The 19,878-nt window shown below is 37.2% G+C and overlaps 1 protein-coding gene and 1 long non-coding RNA gene across 3 annotated transcripts; one reads left to right on the top strand and one right to left on the bottom strand.

Moving 5' to 3' along the window:
• Positions 1–7,383: 7,383 nt before the first annotated feature.
• On the bottom strand, positions 7,384–10,472 carry pou3f3a (POU class 3 homeobox 3a). 2 transcript variants are annotated; one of them, XM_051119643.1, is made up of 2 exons: positions 8,537–10,472; positions 7,384–8,323 (listed from the first exon to the last, which is right to left on the bottom strand). In XM_051119643.1, the coding sequence occupies exons 1-2, from the start codon at positions 9,761–9,763 to the stop codon at positions 8,213–8,215; spliced, it is 1,338 nt and encodes a 445-aa protein (XP_050975600.1). In that variant the 5' UTR covers positions 9,764–10,472; the 3' UTR covers positions 7,384–8,212. The 2 variants fall into 2 exon arrangements, with proteins under 2 accessions (XP_050975600.1, XP_050975601.1); XM_051119644.1 differs by having other exon boundaries at positions 8,497–10,472.
• A 1,088-nt stretch (positions 10,473–11,560) lies between these two features.
• On the top strand, positions 11,561–14,662 carry LOC127171168 (uncharacterized). Its single transcript, XR_007828473.1, has 2 exons — positions 11,561–11,622; positions 13,635–14,662. It is a non-coding gene; the product is annotated as an uncharacterized LOC127171168 (long non-coding RNA).
• The last annotated feature ends 5,216 nt before the right edge of the window (positions 14,663–19,878 follow it).

Below are 19,878 nucleotides of genomic sequence, written 5' to 3' on the forward strand. Positions count from 1 at the left end.
AGCCTAAGTGCTGAGTCTGAATATAAAATAGTAGCACTGCCAGCCTGCTCCACAGCAATCTGCATTAAGATGAACTCGAATTAGCAAACAGGTTAAACCAATAACAAAGCAAAAGGGTGTTGAAATTATAGGTTGCGCTCTCTATTGTTCTTTCTTGTTTAATTGTCACATTATTTGCATTTTAGCTCAATCAGCAGTACCAAAAATAATGAAAAAAATCCAGTAAATGTCTTTAATATTAAAAAAAAAAAAGTTGGAGTGAGCCATGTAAGTAAATGGGGCTGAATTTTAGAGGATGTAAAAGCATAAAAGTGAAGCTGATACATAAACAATTACACTTCCTGTTTAAAAGTTTGGGGTCGGTACTTTTCGGTTACTTGTTCGGTTCCTTTTTTTTTTTTTTTTTTTTTTTTATGAAATCTCTTATGTTTACCAAAGCTGCATTTATTTGATCAGTAAAACCAGTATTGTTGTAAAATTACAATTTATTTATTTATTTATTTCAGCATCATTACTCCAGTCTTCAGTGTCACATGATCCCTCAGAAATCATTCTAATATGCTGATTTGCTGCTGAAACACACACACACACGTTTGTTTTTGTGAATTGTGGGGACTTTCCATAGACTTCTATAGTCTTTATACTGACAAAACGATATTGTCTATCCCCTAAAACCAACCCTAACCCTAAACCTACCCCTTATAGAAAACATGTTTGCATCGTTACACTTTCAGATAAACATCATTTACTATTTTTAATAATTTTTTAACATTGTGGGGACTGCAGGCCAGTCCCCACAATGTAAAAAATTTCAAGTTTTACTATCCTTGTGGGGACATTTGGTCCCCACAATGTAGCAAAAACAAGTACATACACACACACACACACACACACACAAACATTTCTTATTATGCATGTTGAAAATAGGTTTACTGCTTTAATTTAATTGTTGAAATCATTTTTTGCAGGATACTTTAGGAAAAAGCTCTTCTCTCTCTCTCTTTTTATTTATTTTTTTTTATTTTAGAATTTTTGTCTAACAATGTAATGTTTCTATTCCTAGATAAATAAATAAATATTTTTTTTACCCCAAACTTTTGAATGGCAGTGTAAATAAATACATATATAAATACATTTGTACCCCAAACTTTTGAATGGTAGTGCAAATAAATAAATAAATAAAAATATTATTTGAGCTGTAAATCTCTTCTTTTAATTTTCATGGTCAATTTAGGTGTTATGTTGTCAAAACAAAGTTGTAAAAGTGGATGTAACTTGCAGAGAAAATTGAGTAAGCGATTATTTTCTACACTAAAATCTTGCTGACATATTGTTTATATCATGTGGCTACACTGTTGCAAAGTGTTTTGACGTTTACAAATTGGCCGCATTCACTTCCAATGTAAGCACCTCACTGTAACTAAAGAAAAGGGACATTCACAGTTTAAAAATGAGTTATTTTTTCAACATTCAATTCAAGATTATATCACAAATGCTGTTGATTAAGTTTAACTTGATCCCAGAATATTCCTTTAATGCCATTCTCATTGTAATTTCAAAAGCACGAACAATTGCGATCACTTCAGATCTTGGATTACTTCAGATTATACAAACCCTAGACATCTTTTGAAGTATTTGCCACTGAACGGCCTCACAAGGCTCAGAGGGCAAGAGGGCAAGACTGCTGGGGTGAGAGGGTGGGAACGGTTCAGCAATCAACACACTTCAACCGGACTGCAATTCTCAGCAGGCCCAATCACGTTAATCAGTGTTTGTTTCCTGTAGAGCTCCGAGTCTGGTGTTGCAATGTGGCAATAATTAACAGCAAACACAGGATAACAGAAACCCCACTGTTATAAATATGACATCTGAGAGAAAATTCGTACTGGAGCGTGTGACAGCAGAAAGAAGAGGACATGTAGATCGCCAGCGTTTCTGTTTATTTCTGTTTGCGTTTAGGTTAAGAAGGAATGCGGCACTATAACGCATTATGTCACGCTTATGCGTGTACATTTTGTGTGTGCGCGTGATATTTTTCCCTCTCTGCCGCCCTTATCATGGCGCTTTGATACAGAAGCCCTAATGACTAAGCCAGAATAGCAGGATTAACACATGATGCATAATAACAGTCTTGTGTTCATCACTTCTGAACAAGGTTTGGAGAACAATTACCAGCAATTAAACCACCGCCAGTTATTCAAAGAGATAATTATGTCCTTGGTGTATTGCATCAATTAGCTACTTTTATTTCAGCCCGCAAACTCTCTGCTACGTCGTATGTGACATGTTTGGAGAGGTTTGAACAACAGGAATTCCTGCACTTATCCCCCATAAGCAGAGTGAAATATGAGCACAGAGAAAGTGAAAAGTATCCTCTCATCTATGAAAGGATTGTGTTGTTCTGCCATTTTGTTGTCCCTCATAATAATGACGTGCGGCCCAAGGAGAAATCTCTCTCTGAAGTGACAATTTGGATTTGACATCCCAACCGAATCCTTCTGAATTCTCGAAAACAGAAGATTAAAACCAAACAGGCCTGAATATGTATTGAGGATGATTTTCTTGAGCTGCCAAATGGCTCGTCGCCGTCGTCGTCGTATAGGCCACTCGTGTATATTGAATTCAGACTCCGCGACGGGCCGAGGTGCATACTGTAATAGCATTTCAGGAAAGGCCTGTTGGGGCCGTTTTCTAATGCCGAGACCTTATTCGATGGGTTTAGGTCTACATTTTTTCCATTCTTTCCGAGGGAGATTGAGGCTCTAAGAGCTTAGCTGAAATTCAGATGTGCCCTTGAAGAGATATGGCTTTGTGCTTTTTGATGACCTCAATACAATTCTGACTCAATCCATTCAGACAAAGATTTGACCTTAACAAATTGTGCCGTGACTACAATGAGTTGAATTTAAAAGAGCTTATGCTTGAAAGGGCTCTTGATAATGTGTAAGTGTTCTTCAGAAACAGCAAAAACATGCTAATGCAAATATTCGCAGCCGTGTCGCGCGCATTTGGAAAACACCAAACGAGGATGCTAAACGAACATGTTTGTTTTACAAAAACACAAAGGAGTCGGAACGTGAAGCGCTGGCAGATTTTGTTGCATTGTGATGTTTCTTTTACCTTTTTTCGGGCCCTCAAGGGTATAATGGCTAACTCCAAATACCTGTGTCCAATTGTAAGTAATCTATTAAACCACAGAGCCCACAGCTTATTTCCCCTCTGCTTCACATCCTCCAGTTAATGTGATAGCTACAACAAAATCAGGAACACCTTTCACCTCCTGTTCTCTACTTGCGTCTTTCATTCACACACACTCGTATCCATATTTAGGATTGTTGCTTATTGAATTATGAGCTGGAAAGTGTGTTAGACTCACTTAGTATCACAAACCTTAATTTAAGTTAAGTAGCACGGGTATATTTGTAGCAATAGCCAACAATATTGTATGGGTCAAAATGATAGATTTTTCTTTTATGCCAAAAATCATCAGGATATTTATTAAAGATCAGATTCCATGAAGATATTTTGTAAATTTCCTACTGTAAATATATCAACACTTAATTTTAGATTAGTAATATGCATTGCTAAGAGCTTCATTTAGACACATTTAAAGGTGATTTTCTCAATATATTGATTTTTTGGCACCTTTCACATAGTTGTATCTTGGCCAAATATTGTCCTGTCCTAACAAACCATACATCAATGAAAAGCGTATTTATAAATCTCAATTTTAAAAAATTGACCCTTATGACATGGTTTTGTGATCCAGGGTCACACATTAGCACTAATGTTGAGATTCTAAGGATTTAGGCTCTGAGGCACTGGCCCTTGCCACGTGTAGAGTCAGTTTGTTGCTAAGCATTTGAATGTGTGCCTTAGGTCCCCCACTTCCTCAAGTTCCAGGGGCCGGTCGGAGGCAGCGATGCGTTGGCCGTCAGCCCCCCGTACTCCTCAATGGGCAGGCTCTGACATGCTGTCACCTTGGCAACTGCTGCCAGGGTAATGTGCCTGGCGGGCTAACTGACCTCAGCTGGCAGTGTGCCATGGGCTTGCAGCAGGTGTGTGACAGCGAAGGTCCCTCGGCCACTAATCCAGCCGTCTTGTATAGCCTCGGACGTTGCTCGACCGCATCTATTGGCCGAAGGTCTGATGGGAATTGCGAGAAAAGAAAACGTTATGCTGGGTAGCGAGACACAGTTAGATCACTGGCTGGTCGGGAGAGAACAAAAAAGCAGCTTTTAAGAAATTAGAAATAAATACGTCACTAGGAACATTTTAATTAGCTCTAAATCCCACATTTGTGTACACTAGGTAAACATATGCAGTTGAATAGCTTTAAAACGGCATTTAAAGGTTTAAGGGTATATAACGGCTTTTTTTTTTTTTTTGCATTTGTAATATTACAATTCTTATTTTTATATTATTATTATTGTATAAAGCCCCCCAAAATTATATATATATATATATAGACTGAAGCACTCTAAACGTTTTTAGAGATGGGTTTACTCCAGCACGGATTTTTTTAAATTATTATTATAATTAATGTTGTTTTAAAAGTTCATTCAGTATTGTTTTGTCGATAAAATGGTTTGATAGTGATACTCTATTCGTGCGGAAGAGAATTCCAAAAGATGGCGCTAAAGAAATATGAGAGGGGAAGATTTCTTTTCTATGGTCCACATGTATTTGGGAAAAACAAATTAACGTTTATAAATATGATCTTAAAAAGCAGTGTGGAAAAACATTAAACATTTTTTTAATTCGACTTAATTTGAATTACTTTTAGATACACAAATTTGATAGGTTAAGAAAAGTCCGCAGTTAAGATTTTTTTTTTTGTATTATTATGACTGCATAATATAGGCCTAAATCCCCACACAGAACAGAACTACAAAATATAAATAAAAAGAAAAAGCATAGATATGAAAATAAAAATATAAATAGTTATAAAAATATAAAACACGTGCGTAATATTTTTTATATGTTTTTAAATGTATTTCTTTACTTTATTTCTTTATTTCTACTACTTATGGTTTTAGAATTTTTTATTAGGTATAGGCTAACAGATCTCAGAGACGATAAATAGACGTACGCATGTATTTTTTTTTTTTTTTAAATTTAAAGATAGGAATATTATATACAATACAATATGTATAGTGTGCAATTCAGGGTTTCACACATAAGAAGAAGAAGAAGAAGAAGACATTTTCATCACATCACTCAGAATCATTAAAGTTATTATTAATTGTGAGTTTGACTGAGGATGCACAGCCGATGTTTTTTAATACATTCTGATTAAAGTTGACGGATACATTGTTTTTAATGTTCGCTTACTTTGGAACCATTGAAAATGTACTTTTACAAAAATATCCTTTATTTTCGAATATATTGTAAATTCCCAAATTAAAACGAGTTAACAGTAATATAATCAGCCTATTAAGTCTTGATGTTTTCATGCAGTTTATTACTGCTAGTCATAAACTTTGTGATAAAAGTGCATTTTAGACAGTTTTAGACAGAAAGTGAAAGCTTTACAAACTCTTATCCTGGATGTGTGAGCGATGCTATTAACATTGAGTATATTGCATGAAGGGTGGGGCGAGTGCTTATAACCACAGGTTGAATTTCGTTGCCACGCAACGGATGTACGGTAAATCATCCGCGAAATTTAAATCTTCAAGAGAAGGACCGTGTGTTTGGCTGAATAGTCACTACCACACAAAAGTTCTCCGGAAGAAAAAAAAATCAGCTGCACTCCCAAGTCTTAACAGAAGCGTCGTTCAGCTGGAAGGTTAGTGTTGCGCCTCAGCTGAAAGAGTGCACAGCCAGCTATTTCAAACATAGCAGAAATGAATACAAATGGGAAAAAATTGCCAAACTTGTCTTGATGAAAATTAAGGGCCAACAGTTGTGCTGTACCCCAGCAGAAACGGTCGGTTTACAGAAAAAAAGCAATTCAGTCACACAATCGTTTTTGCACGCTTTTACATTGCAATCTGATGGAAGGATCTAGGCCCTTTTGCACTCAGAGAGCTACGTGGCAAGCATACGAATTTCCATGCATACAAATTCACTCCTGCTTTAGAGCGTGCACGGAATGGATTCCAAATTACGTCACTCGCTGAGCGGGACGCTCGTGCTTTTTTTTTTTTTTTTCAAATTTAAATTTGAAAACAAATAAAAGCATTTTACGAAATGTACGCTCCCAGAATGAAGCCAAATAAATCAATTGTTTGCTGAAGGCACGCCAATTTAATATGATGCATTTGAATTACAATAAATGCAATTTCTTGTTGTTTAATGCGGATATATTTCAGTTGTTTTATTCAGTTCATCCAGATGTTTTCTGAAATGACCCGGAGTAAACAATAAAATAATGTTTGCTTGAAGTTCTACAAAGAAAGCGGTAAATGGGTTGTCCATTGAGGCAATAATCGCTGGTAACCATGATTTATGTGTCAAATACTTATTAAAACAAGGGAAAAACACACTAAAAAACTTTCAATGCATTACTGAGATGAGACTGCAAGTAAAGCAAAGTATGGAAATTATGACCCTGGTTTAATGAGGACAACAGGAAGAGTAATCTGAATAGTGCAACACATTTCCATGTCTCTTTAATGCTGTCGTTTTTTACAATATGATTTATACCTAGAGACATTTTTTTTTTTTTTTTTTTTTTTTGTTTGTTTGTTTGTTTGTTTGTTTTTTGCTTTTTTTGAGAAGCAAGAAGGCCTCCGGACGTTTTGATAATTTATATTTAGTTGAGAGGAAAATAATCTAAATCAGAATAGCGTACGTCAGCTGGTGTAATGCATAATATATAACTGGTACAATACGAAAACAGTGTAACTCTGTTCAGGTTTGGGATACCCCCACAACCTCGGACTATTTGGAGTCTGAAAAAATCTTTAAGTCATTGGCGAAAAAAGTTTTGTAAAACAATGTAAAATGTAATACATTACTTGTTTTTGCAACGACGACGTGAAGCTTACTTGATAAACGCCGTTAATATCGCATCTAGATAGTATATAAACAATTACATGTTATATTTGTTCTTTTGTATTTCGAAGAAAAAAGCATATACAGAAAAACAGGGTAACACAAAGAAAAAATAAGACAATAAGGAAATATGACAATGCAAGGTGAAAACATTTGGGAAGTTCTCTCACTTCCATTTTCAGGCCAAGGGTCAGAAGATCGAGAAAAAAACCTTTGTAGCCTATAGAATTAAGACACTGTCTCAGTATTTGTCTAGGCGAAATGAAATCAAACAAATATTAATGTGTTTTAATTTAGAATTTAGTTTCAATATTTAAACAAATTACGAAAGAAAGAAAGAGAAAGAAAGAGAAAATAAAAAGAAAGAAAGTTGCACGGATGCATCTGAAAGCTATCAGATTTATTGTTCTCATTCACTTCTCGCTGAGTCAGTACTGAACTTAAATAACAACCACGGGGGAAACGGTTTGACAACGGTTTGTTTAAGCTTCGTCAACGTGTTTGTGTACAATATCTGTATATAATAACAAGTGTAATACTAACAGTATAAAATATAATCAATATTTAAAATGGCAGGGGGAAGGCCTACAAGAGATGCTACTAGGTTGAAAGTCATCACAGCGCGCAACAAATCTGTCATTGCTCCTGAAAATATTTGAAATTGATTTTAGTGAAAAATATAAAGCAAATCATTTAAATCAACACAGAGAATTCATATTGCCAAATTTACACAGACTTGTTATCAAAACCCACCAAAAAAATCTGCCTGGAAAAAGCAGTGAAGAGAGGGCAATATCCACGATTATTCAGCCAAACAACAACAAAAAGTGTTTACAAGGGGTCGGCTGAAATTGGAAAATAAGTGCAGCTTGAGAGTAATCAATCTTTTTTTTTCTTTTTCCTTATTTTTTTTTTCTTAAGAGTTTTCTCTGTGTAAAAGCTATTCACAGAAGTGTGGTCCACAAAAATACTATGAAATAGAAAAGGTGTAGTTTGTTGCACATAATGCTCCAAGAGTAGACAAGACAATTCCGTTCTGTTAAAATGAGTAATATAATTCCTGTGCGTAAAATTGATACGTGTCCTGGGGTAAATTCTTCCACTGTTTAATATTTAATGTTTGTCTGCATTGATCCATGTCCTTGGGAGTTCTTTTGTCATTTCGATCCATAAAGTCTATGTTGGCTTTGGGCTGGTTATGATTTCGGTGTCAGTGCACCAGAATCTCCTGGCCATAGGAGCTCGCAGTTGTCACGTTGTGGTTGCTGTCCGGTTCATCTTTCAAACTTGCACCTTTTAAGTAATCTACCACAAAACTCCCCTGAAACACAGAGCAAACATAGTCATTTAGCGTTAGGGACATTGGAGGATAAAACGAAGAGCTTTTAAAGATTTCAGTTTTGGCTTCTCTCGTAATATACATAGAATATTTGTAATATCTTGCTGACTTGAAGTGTGTATAAAATGATTTGTTCTACGTCTCAGTGAACATACGTTTGCAGTCCATGGACGGAGGCGGTGTGTCTGCACTCACGTTGCCGGCATGGGTGTACACGTCCTCGGGCGTCTGAGGGACCCCGGGCGGCGTCATCCTCTTCTCCTTCTGCCTTCGGTTGCAGAACCAGACCCGAACCACCTCCTTTTCCAGCTGGAGGTTGTCCGCCAGACTGGATATCTCCTGTGCCGACGGTTTGGGGCATTTCAAGAAATGGCTCTCCAGGGCTCCCTTCACGCTCACCTCGATGGAGGTGCGCTTCTTTCGTTTCCTGCCTTGGGCTGCTATTTTGTCGATGCTGGTGGGACTGCCCGTGGTCGAGTCGGCCTCCTCCAGCCACTTGTTCAGCAACGGCTTGAGTTTGCACATGTTTTTAAAGCTCAGCTGGAGAGCCTCGAACCTGCAAATGGTGGTCTGCGAGAAAACATTTCCGTAAAGAGTTCCCAGCGCTAACCCGACGTCGGCTTGAGTAAAACCCAGTTTGATCCGACGCTGCTTAAACTGCTTGGCAAACTGCTCCAGGTCGTCGGAGGTCGGCGTGTCCTCGTCTGAGTGCGAGTCGTGGCTGTTCACTCCCGCGTGGTGCTGGTGGTGGTGGTGGTGAGGGTGCTGCTGCTGATGGTGGTGGTGGTGATGATGGTGATCCATTTCGGGAGAGTCCCCTCGCATCAGCCCCGGGTGGACTAAACTCCCGGGAGGGTTCAGCATCCCGTTGACCGTGAAACCGCCCGGCTGGGAGTAAATGAGAGATTGCTGGGATTGCTGCTGTCCTCCGGTGATGGTGGGGATGTGGGAGGCTGTGGTGCCACCCCATGCGCTTTGGTGCGACTGGTGAGCCCCTAAATGCGAGGCTCTGTGGTGCAACGCGGTGCCCGAGTGTAAATCTTCTCTGTTTGAACTGTTCTTCACGTCTTGTTGCTGTGGGCTCCCGGCCATGCCAACTGGGCTGGAGGACCAAGGTGAGCCGGCTTCCGCCGCTGCAGCGGCTGCGGCGGCGGCGGCTGCGGCAGCAGCATGTGGCAGCGAGGTAACCCACTGATGGGCATGGCTCAGCATGTGCCCCCCGTTACTGGCCGTCATGGCTCCTTGCATGAAGTCGCTCTGCACCATCTTGACCGCGGGGTCTCCCCTGTAACCTCCCGACACTGATGTTACGGCACCGCTTCCCGGCTGCATGCCACCACCTCCGGACTCCGAGTGCACGATCGAGGCTGATGAGAGAATGCTATTGCTGGCCAGGTAAGGATTGGAAGCCGCTGTGGCCATCCCCCCTCACCACTTTGAACAATTCTACTTATTATTCCCCCTCCCCGTATTGTCGTAACTTTTTTTCCAAGCCTCGAAGGCACGCACTATTTCATGAATTATTCAAGCTGGAAAAGTATGCGTGGTATTTTGGTTTGGTCCACCGGCAGCACAGCAAAAGATGGCAAAAATATATCCGTCAAAACCTCCTTTTATCGTAAGCAAAAGGAGAGAGAAATACCTTCGGCGTAGAAATCCACATTATGCATGGAAGTTGTTTTTACAATTGCATTCCATTCTTAATGTCATTGTCTTAAAGACCAATTGTGAAACCAAAAAGTCTTGTTTGTTCTTCTTCACATCAACTTCACGTGACGGTTACACAAATCCCACACCGAACTTCATCGTGCGCTCTCTTGACTTGATGTGGAGGCTCATCGGAAGAAGACGCTCCTTTGTAAACTTCTCTCTCGTCCTGCAACCCACAAGGCGTTTTCTTACCGAGCCTTGCTTCTCATATTTCTTCTTTTCACAGAGTCCATCTGACGTTAATCTTCGATACGTTCAGTTGCACACAACTCTGTTAAATGCATGCAATGCAATGGAGAGCTTTCACTGTCCTCGCTCGCTCAGTTCCTCTCTCTGAGCGCGAGAACACGCGAATGTTTACGTTCAGCCCCCGCGTGCGCACACCATCCACATCCTTCACCCAATTACCGCGAGGAAGTTTCTACGAGATTGATGCTCATTGGATATCCTTCGGGAGAGTGACAGATCTTAGGGCACAGCTAAGAAATCACGTCAAGGCGTTGCAATTTGCTATGTCTAATTTGGATATGTCAACATACGAATAAAAGTGACTAGACCTTCTATCCGAACAGGAAGCTTTAGCTGATATAATTTAAGTCCACCGTACTGCATTATTGGCCTCTGATAACGACGCAGTAGATGTTTTGTTTTTTTTTCTTACAGAGGAAATTGTTTGGCTTGTTTTCGTCTCAGCGTTAATTTTACCTTGTGTTGGTCTTTTGTCTGCAACAGGCATTTAAATGCTAAAATGAATATCTGCTGATGATAAATTATAATCGTGTGTGATATTTTACCTGTGGGAATGTAATAAACAAACAGGGAAATCAGAATAGATGAGATACAGATAAAAATAATGCAAATAACAGGCAGATAAAAACATTAAGCATTTCAGCTTTGGCTTGGGGGTACTAATGAAGTAAGCATAGATTAGATTTTTATCCAGAAATGTTTGTAATCTGCTATTACCAACATGTAAGAATTGACATCTTAACGGAAAGCATCTTTCAGTTTATTCAGATTTATTCAAAGAATAAAGCAGAGCCATTTCAGTTTAAACTTTTAAACTGATTTATTTATTAATTTATGAATTATCTTCACCTTTCTGGCACAACGAGGTTACACTTATAAAATAGAAAAACAAAGCACAAATAAACACAATCGTCTTAATAAACACCAACTATTTCATACTGTTTATTTTATTTCTTTTATTTTCAGTGGCAAGCCATGGAACTTAAACAAATGTACAGCAGGCATTCAGCTGAAATAAAAAAAAAAAAAACATCAGATGAATACAAAAAACACGTCGTATTAATCCCTGAGTGGCGATTTATTATTATTGTTGTTTGTTTATTTGTAGACTGATCCACCCCTGGTGTAGCCTACATATAACCTATTGTATAGTGTCGAGGACAGGGACACTCGTGCACTGCGAGCGATGAACAGTTAGTGCTGATTTTCATTTGCATAAATTTTCATATGTTTAAGTGAAAATAATAGCGGAGCGGAGGAGAGCGGGATTCACTCGAGACGGAGCAAGAGAGAGAGGGAGCTGCGCTGGATTCATTCCTGCGGTAAGATATATACCTCTCCCTCTCCTTCTCACTCTCTCCGTCTCAATGTTTTGTTTTAATCGCGAAAAACGGTCTATTTTGAATTTAAGAGCCATGTTGTATTGTGCGCTCGTAAAATCTGCAGAAAAACGTATATGTGTGCAGAGCTTGTTCTTCAGCGAGGGCCTTGCGCTGACTGTGATAGCCTACAAATTCTGAAAATCACATTTTTTATATAAAATAAAAGCGGTTTTGCTCGAGGGACAATAATGGTAGCAAACGCGTCATAGCACAAGGATGCAGAGGGTTAAATGACATCAACTCCTTGACAATTTCATTAAGCTTCTTAGCTTCTTAAGCAAAGACTTCCAGGACTTTATATCATGGACTTATAAGGTAGACTTCTTATTTATTTATTTATTTTTTGAAGTTTTAAAGATATAACGAATTAGCTATTAAAAGTGCAGTTAATCGAGTTTCTGCAATTTGAAAAGAAATAAGTTTGTGTAGTTTGAAGACAAGCTGGACACGCAAGTCTGTTTTTCACAAACAGCATGGTCAAATGTATTTAAAACTCTTTTAAACTCGCAAGGTAACAGCTTAAGAGTTGATTCAGTTGCTGACTGTAATTTCTATTGCTTGTTTCGGTTTCCTAAAAATAAGTTTGATCAATCAAAATGCCAAGTGTCAGTCACAGATTTGCCGTAACAGCATTATGAATTAATTTCCAAAGACTAACATGACCCTCCCTGTAACAGGTCATGCAATAAGTTTATAACGGGAAATATGTAGTCTATCAGCTGGCATGGGTGCACAGATGATCCATCAATCACTGTCCGGCAAAGTCATGTTTAACAATGGCGCAGTGTGTCATTTGTAAATTAAGATACTTTATTTCTTGTTACGCCTTCATTTTGCGCACTAATTGACGCTTGCTATATAGAAAACTTGTACTTGGGGTTGAAGTCGTGTTTTGTATTAAAGTTGCCATAAAATGGCGAGAACAACTTTACACCGCCATGTCTGTGTTTCAAGATAATTTCTAATATTTTTTTTATTTTTGGTGAAAAAACAGGACTTGCTTTTTATCCTCTCTGACTTTGTCATTGACTATCTTTTCTCCCAGAAAAAAAATGAATAAATTGTAATGTGTATTTTTTATAAGTAGCAGGATTAACTGTGTGCTGTTGTATGCAGCATGTATTATAGTCACTGCCTTCACAAGTTTAACAGACCGTTGCATAAGAAATTAAAAAGCTAAATTTTATTGGCATTAAATCTAAAATTATAAGGTAATTTTGTAGACTGTAATCCCTTAGTTTCTTGAAGTTAATGCATTATACTTGTTTAAAGTAATTTATGAATAATGACATAAACTAATCTATTATTAACCACATCAACCATATTCTGATTTAGTCTAAATAAAAAGTTGTTGCTTAAATGAGGATAAGTTTCCCCCAAATGATTTTATTGCCAACCCCTCACACACACACATGCACACACACCTATTTCCCCCAGTCCCTGTATTACATTAATCAAAGCACATATTTCCCAAGGGAATCCACACATGGATCACAGTAAATCCTAGTGAAATTGAATCACACAGAGGCCTAACTCAGCAGCCTGGCCGTTATTTTCCATACATATCCTTGAGTGATTTCTTGTAAGAGAAAACATGGGAAATATTTACACCTATTGACATTCACTACCAAATAAGCTGCTATAAATGGGCTCCCTATAGCTAGACAAGGCACTGGCAGCGCTATAACCAACCTCATGTTCCCGCTTTAAAGCAGCAACGAAATTTCTACCTCATGTTGTTCTCTAGACTAAAGTGACTTCGCCGCTTATATTTCGTTGAGGTGCGTGATTAGAAATGCTAAACCGTTTCAGATGCCTCGCTGAAATGACATCACAGAGATGTCGTGAACATTTCCAGCTCTCCAGAGCTGAAACTGTTCAGTCTGAGGAAAGTTTCAAATGTGCTATGCTTCTGCAAGTGACTGCAATTCAAATCTCTTTTCCCCCTGCAGGTAAGAGCAAGTCCCTCTGATAAACACAAGACACACAAGGCCTTCTTTCAGTGAAAGCTCCTTTATAAGGGCGGGATGGCTAGGATTATCTTTCCTTCTGTCCTCGTCTCTCTCTCTCGTGCGCCATCTCATCTGGCTGAGTATTCTAGCAATGTATAGAAAGTTGTTTTGGACAGATGTTTACATTATATTCTGGATACAACCTCAAGTCTAAAAGCGATTTTAATAATTTCCTTCTCGGAAGAACACCACAGCACCTCAGAAAGGCTCTAGCAAAGATGTTATGTTCTTGGTTTTCTGTGGGTAAAGCTCAAACCGGCTGGAGCAAAAATCACAGAATTGTCCTCTCCTCCTTTATTTCTCATGTGCGGCATTTGCATTTTACTCAGCTTAGCAAAAGAAATAGCCTGCAGCGAGAAAACTCTATCCACTATGCATATAAGAAAGAAAGAGAGGGAGAACGAGAGAATAAAAGACGTGAAAAAGAACACAGACAGGCTGACTGAAAGGAAATGAGAGATAATCTCAACGCTACTGTCCATTTCCAATGTAGTCGCAAGCCATCATCCGTAATGGGAAAAATGCATCAGCATGCACCGCTAGACGAAGTGCAATCCACACGTTCTTTTGTCACCTAACCACGGATATCTTCGCTCTATGGTCTTAAATAGTCTTTTGATGGTATCTCGAGACCAATTTACAGATCTGCGCCATTATTACCACGGAGCAGACGCATTATGTCTGCCCGTCTCTTTTAGGAAGGGGTCATTCTCAGGGAAGTATCTTCGCATGTTACCTGAGGACGCCACAGGCGTGTTATCATCCTCAGACCCTGCCAACTGTATGTGTCCCCATCTCTTCTGACAACTAAAGGGACCCATCAATGTTTCAACCCACAGAGAATGACTCAAAGGGCCTTTAAAGTGAGTAAAACCCATTCTCTTTAATTCTGATTACACTCTGAAAGTGTCTTTAGCATGTGGCGGCTAAATTGGGCTATCAGCGCTAAGTAGCGGCGGGGAAGAAAAGAGCCAATTATGCCAGTCAAAGCCAGATGATGATTCTCATCTTCACTCTCTCTAACACACACACACACACACACTCACACACTCGCACACAAACAAAAGAGAGGAGAGGAATACGTGGCTTTTGTTCTAAAATATAGAGCTGACACACCTTTGTACATCTTCACAGTATTGAGAGACACCTACGGATCCACGATTTCACTCTTACCGACTTCATAATGAGTCTCTGCATCTAATATAAATAGCTAGAGGCAGTATGATATAAATTCATATCCATAACAATCAAGAATACTTATAGTTTAAAAATAAAGCAATACTTGCTAAATCAACCGTGTTGTTTTATTTATTTATTTCATGCACGTTGGATGACTCAAACTCTATCAGATGTTTATTTGTGTGGGATAAAAGCAGAACCTGTAAAACCTTCAACAATGCAGTAAGATTTAACTTAATTCAAGTGACTATATCCTGAGGGTAATTTGTGCCAAATCTGAGCTTCGCCGTGCCTGCATGATTAATGTGCATAGAGGAGTTTATCCCTTCAAACACATTCGCTGTTTTGACAATCTAGCATTCTCAGAATAGTAAGGTGCTGTTTGACTCGCACAGTCCATTAACTCCTGATACACTCCTGATCTCCCACTGTTACTGCTGGATGTCATAGATGTGAGTTCTTGTGCTTCCACAGTCAACTTTTATAGGCTAGGAAGGGATCAGATGCTCACCACATAAGGACACTTGGAAGAAATGGCTGAGAGACTACAGAAGAGGACAGAAGTTTGTTCTTCATTCGTTGATAAGAGAGAGGGATGTACTGTATCCTGTATCAAGATCGGTCAATCGATTTACGTCCGCAGGCTTCACGGGGGAGGGATGTTGCTACACACTGGATAAAAAAAAAGAGACATCAAAGTAGAAATGTATATGGAAGCTTAACACAGATAATAAAAGCCCATGAAAAACCTTTTTGTAGTGTAACCTTATTTGTCAGGTTGATTCAGAAGTTTTAAGTTACATGTAAATTGTGTGTAAAAGGTTTTTTTTTTTTTTTAATTAAACAACTCTTCAATCAAGTTTGCAGCTACAGTATCTTTAAACATTTAAACACTTGCATGTTTAACTGAATGTTTGTTTCCCTTGAGCCTAAAAACTGTTTGTGACCCTTGACCACAAAACCAGTCTTAAGTAGCTCAGGTATATTTGTAGCAATAGCCAAAAATACATTGTATTGGTCAAAATTATAAATTTTTCTTTATGCCTAAAATAATTAGGATATTAAGTAAAGATCATGTTCCATGAAGATATTTAGTAAATTTCCTACCGTAAATATATCATAACTTATTTTTTGAGTAGTAATATGCATTGCAAAGAACTTCATTTGGACAACTTTAAAGGAAATTTTCTCAATATTTAGATTTTTTTTACACCCTCAGATTTTCAAATATATTGTCCTATCCTAACAAACCATACATCAATGGAAAGCTTATTTATTCAGCTTTCAGATTCATAACAAAAATTCAAACATTGACCCTTATGACTGGTTTCGTGGTCCAGGGTCACATTTAGTCTATATGTATATGCTTAAATATGCTAAGAAATGCTAAATTAAAAATGATTAAAAAAAGAAAAAAATCTGCATAAATATTTACAAAACATCTACAAAATAAAACTACATGACTAAATAAATAAACATGCATGTATATTTTAGACATTTCAGTATACATAAACAGAGACTTAAAGTAAAAAAGCTGTGAGGTTGGAAAAGCGTCTCAAGAAGCTGGTTGAGAAAATGCCAAGAGTGAGCAGTTTGAAGTGTCTAAAATAAATGTGCGTGTTTATTTATTTAGTCATGACATACCTCTATTGGTGTCATTTCATATTTGTGATATGTTATATGTTTGACTAGTATAGAAAACCCTTTGCACATTTTTTTTTAAAAAAGAACTTTTGATAACATGAATAAATTCATCAGTGCCATTGAATTATTGTATGACATGAATGCTTAAATGACATACTGTAAGTTCCCCATGATATCATGTTTTTTAGAGTCTTAATGTTTCTTTAATGTTTCTTTCCAAGAATATAATCATGTGACATTTAGTTTTTTCTTTGAAAATGATGTGGTTTAATAGTGTTACACATTCTTCCACTTCACCACTTTCGTCAGCCATGCTGAACATATTCTGTCATAAATAAAAAGCACAATCGCAATGGTTTTAAAACCAAAACCAAACATGACTTTTAAAGATCTGTCCATTGTGAAAACAAGCATAATGTAACACAACAGCAAAAGGCTGATTCTGAGTTGAATCGTCATTATATTTAAGTTTTAATTTCTGATTTTTTGAATGATCTTAGTTTAATGTAGGAATTTTTCTTGCAATCCACAAAAGTGAGAAAAAAGATCTATAACTAATAATCATGTAGCTGAAACAGTAGATGCAGTGCCTATTAATCAGTTTGATTTCCAGAGAATAAATAAACTAATGAAATGTATATCATGAGTAGCTTTGGATAAAAAGATCTGTCCAATGAATAAATGTAAAAAAGTATATACAGTGACAATGCATTTCTGTGTAAATATGCTTGAAACTGTATCAGCACATAGGATTTCATCCTTTATGAGGTTTTAGGACAATGAAGCGTCTCTTTTAACCCCTGTCCACCCACAGAGAGTGTCAATTCTGCTAATACGTGTCTTCCGAGCCACAAAACTTCTCTGAAGATCAACTGCAGTTGTAAAGCCGAACTAAAAGAAGTTGAAATAAAGCTTTCCTTCTCTGTCTCTCGCAAACTCCTTGTGTTCTGTGGTTTATTCCCCTCCCCGCACTTTTCTGGTCTTTCTTCACATCCCTTATCTCTTTCTCACAAGAGCTTCCACAGTCTGTGGTGCTCAACAGGCTGTCACTGCTCAAACACTGCTTCATAAAAGCACCAACATCACACAGAAACAAACATACACTAACACGCACACACACTGTACACCTCAGTAGGGAAACATATATGCAGCTACCCAGAGACACTTGAAAAAAAGCCTACAGTCATGCAAACTAACAAAAATGTCAGTATATATAGCCAGACAATCACACATATAGTTACCACACATAGATATGAGGGTTATGTGTTTCTTTTGTGTCTATTATGTTTTCTCTGTGTCTGATGATATATGTTTGCTAGTAAGAAATACGGTAATAGCATGTTTTAAGGTATTTTATGAGTACATTTCAGTACAAGAACTTGATACAATGCCACAGTAGGTTACATATAATAATGTAGTTCTAAGTCTTTGTTCAGAAGGTGATAAAACCAGAGTATAATCACATCATAATCTCAGTTCATTTGATGTATAAAAATGTCAATATACAGATATACTGTATTCACATTTAATTAATACATGTTATATTTCACACATAAGCGGTTCACAAGTCAGCATCATGATTTCAATTTGTAAAATTGACAACAAAAGAAAAAAAAACATCACTTTGTAGTTTTCACCTTATTGCAAAGTGCAAATGTTTGTTAGTGTGTAAAGAGAAGTGTTTTGCTCTAAATATATTTTTTCCTATATACAGTATATTACCTTTGGGAGGCCTACTTTATAAAAAGATGATCATTTAAATGATTTACATAAAACAAAACAGGCTAAAAGTTAGTGTCTGACAAAACCGATAAGATTATTGAGCTGAAGTTTTCCTCACAATGTGACAGTGGTTCAGAGTGTCAGCAGATGGTCTTTGTTGTGGCTGATGATTCTTGTTGTTCTAACACTGATTATTCTCAAACTGAATGTTCCCGACATTCTAATGCTAAAGGTTCCAGATGATTAATTTCACTGGAGTAGAGTAATGCGGTTTCGCAACTGATGGGGTGCCAGGACATCATTGGTAATTTCAATGATCTTGGAATGTCTTACTAAACACAGGCCACTCTGGACAACAGAAATAACAACAAAACACAAATTCATATATGGCTTCAGGGAGGCAACGTGAGAACAACAGGATAAGATATGTCCGTTATCAACTAGTAAGTCTATGATGTCATTCCCTGCTGGAGTCTTTAGCCATTTTTAAGGTACGGCTAAAGATGCATCTTTTTAATCAACACTTGACCCATTAATACTAACACTTTCTATTCTATCTCTATCTCTATTCTATTTTTTTTTTTTCTATTAAAAAAAAAAAAACTTCTAACTAGGACTTGTCACAACTCTTAGATATTAATGTCTTTTTGTTGGTTTAACTGCTTGTTATCCTCATTTGAAAGTCACTTTGGATAAAAGTGTCATTAAATGTAAATGTTAATGTAGACACAACTAATGACTGTAAATCTTGCTGATCTAGTGACTAGTAATTTTGTCACTAATGTTATTTAAAAAAAAAATGTAATGAAATTATCAACATTGTTATGCAAAGTTATATCTTAAATTCTCCAAAAAAAAAAAAAAAAAAAAAAAATTAAATTAAATTAAATTAAATTAAAAAATAAATAAGTACAACAAAATAAACTGGGTAGTTTGCCTTTGTTGAAGAAACTATGGAACAGACATGGAAGATTGGACTTAATTTCAGGTAAGTGAGAAAATAGTGTTTTATTTTTTGGCATTTTTTGCCTTTAATATAGAACAGATAGTTGACAGGAAGTGAAGTGGAGGGTGGGGGGCAGGGGGTATGGGATCGGGAAAGTTAGTGGTGCCAACAGGTATGTTACGTTAAGCACAACGTGAGAATATAGGCACCAATGGGAAAGTTACGTTTAAAAGTAATGCATTATTATATTGCGTTAGTCCCTAAAAAAGTAACTATTTACTTTACTTAGTTATGTTTTGTGGAAAGTAATGTGTTACTTTTTAAATCTGGAAAGGGCATGCTTGTTTGTTTTTAAGAAAAAAAAAATCCATTTTTAGCAAACATAAAACCCCTTTCACACCAAAAGTGAAATGAAGTGAATAAATAAATTTAAGTCTGTACAGTAGTAATTTTTGTAATTTTTGCTTATTATTATGGTTGAATTAGATCAGCAGCAAATGCATTTGTTAATAAAATTGCATTAAACACATAAGAAATATTTGTGTTATTTAACATATTGCATATTCTAAGTTTGCATTTCAATACAGATTTCTGGCATGAAACCCTAGATGGCTCAATTCAAATTGGTCTAACTCAATCTGACCTATGACATCATTATCACATGGCACAGCCGATTGGTTCGCTCCTGTATCA

Source organism: Labeo rohita, chromosome 9, assembly GCF_022985175.1.
Source record: "Labeo rohita strain BAU-BD-2019 chromosome 9, IGBB_LRoh.1.0, whole genome shotgun sequence".
Taxonomy (NCBI): Eukaryota; Metazoa; Chordata; class Actinopteri; order Cypriniformes; family Cyprinidae; genus Labeo; species Labeo rohita.

What these genes read in the sequence shown, in the direction of transcription:
- pou3f3a (XM_051119643.1), bottom strand. Translation starts at nt 9,763, where the DNA reads ATGGCCACAGCGGCTTCCAATCCTTACCTGGCCAGCAATAGCATTCTC. An exon ending in TGTACACCCATGCCGGCAAC is followed by an intron (nt 8,324 to 8,536) that starts GTGAGTGCAGAC and finishes TCTGTGTTTCAG; the next exon opens with GGGAGTTTTGTGGTAGATTA.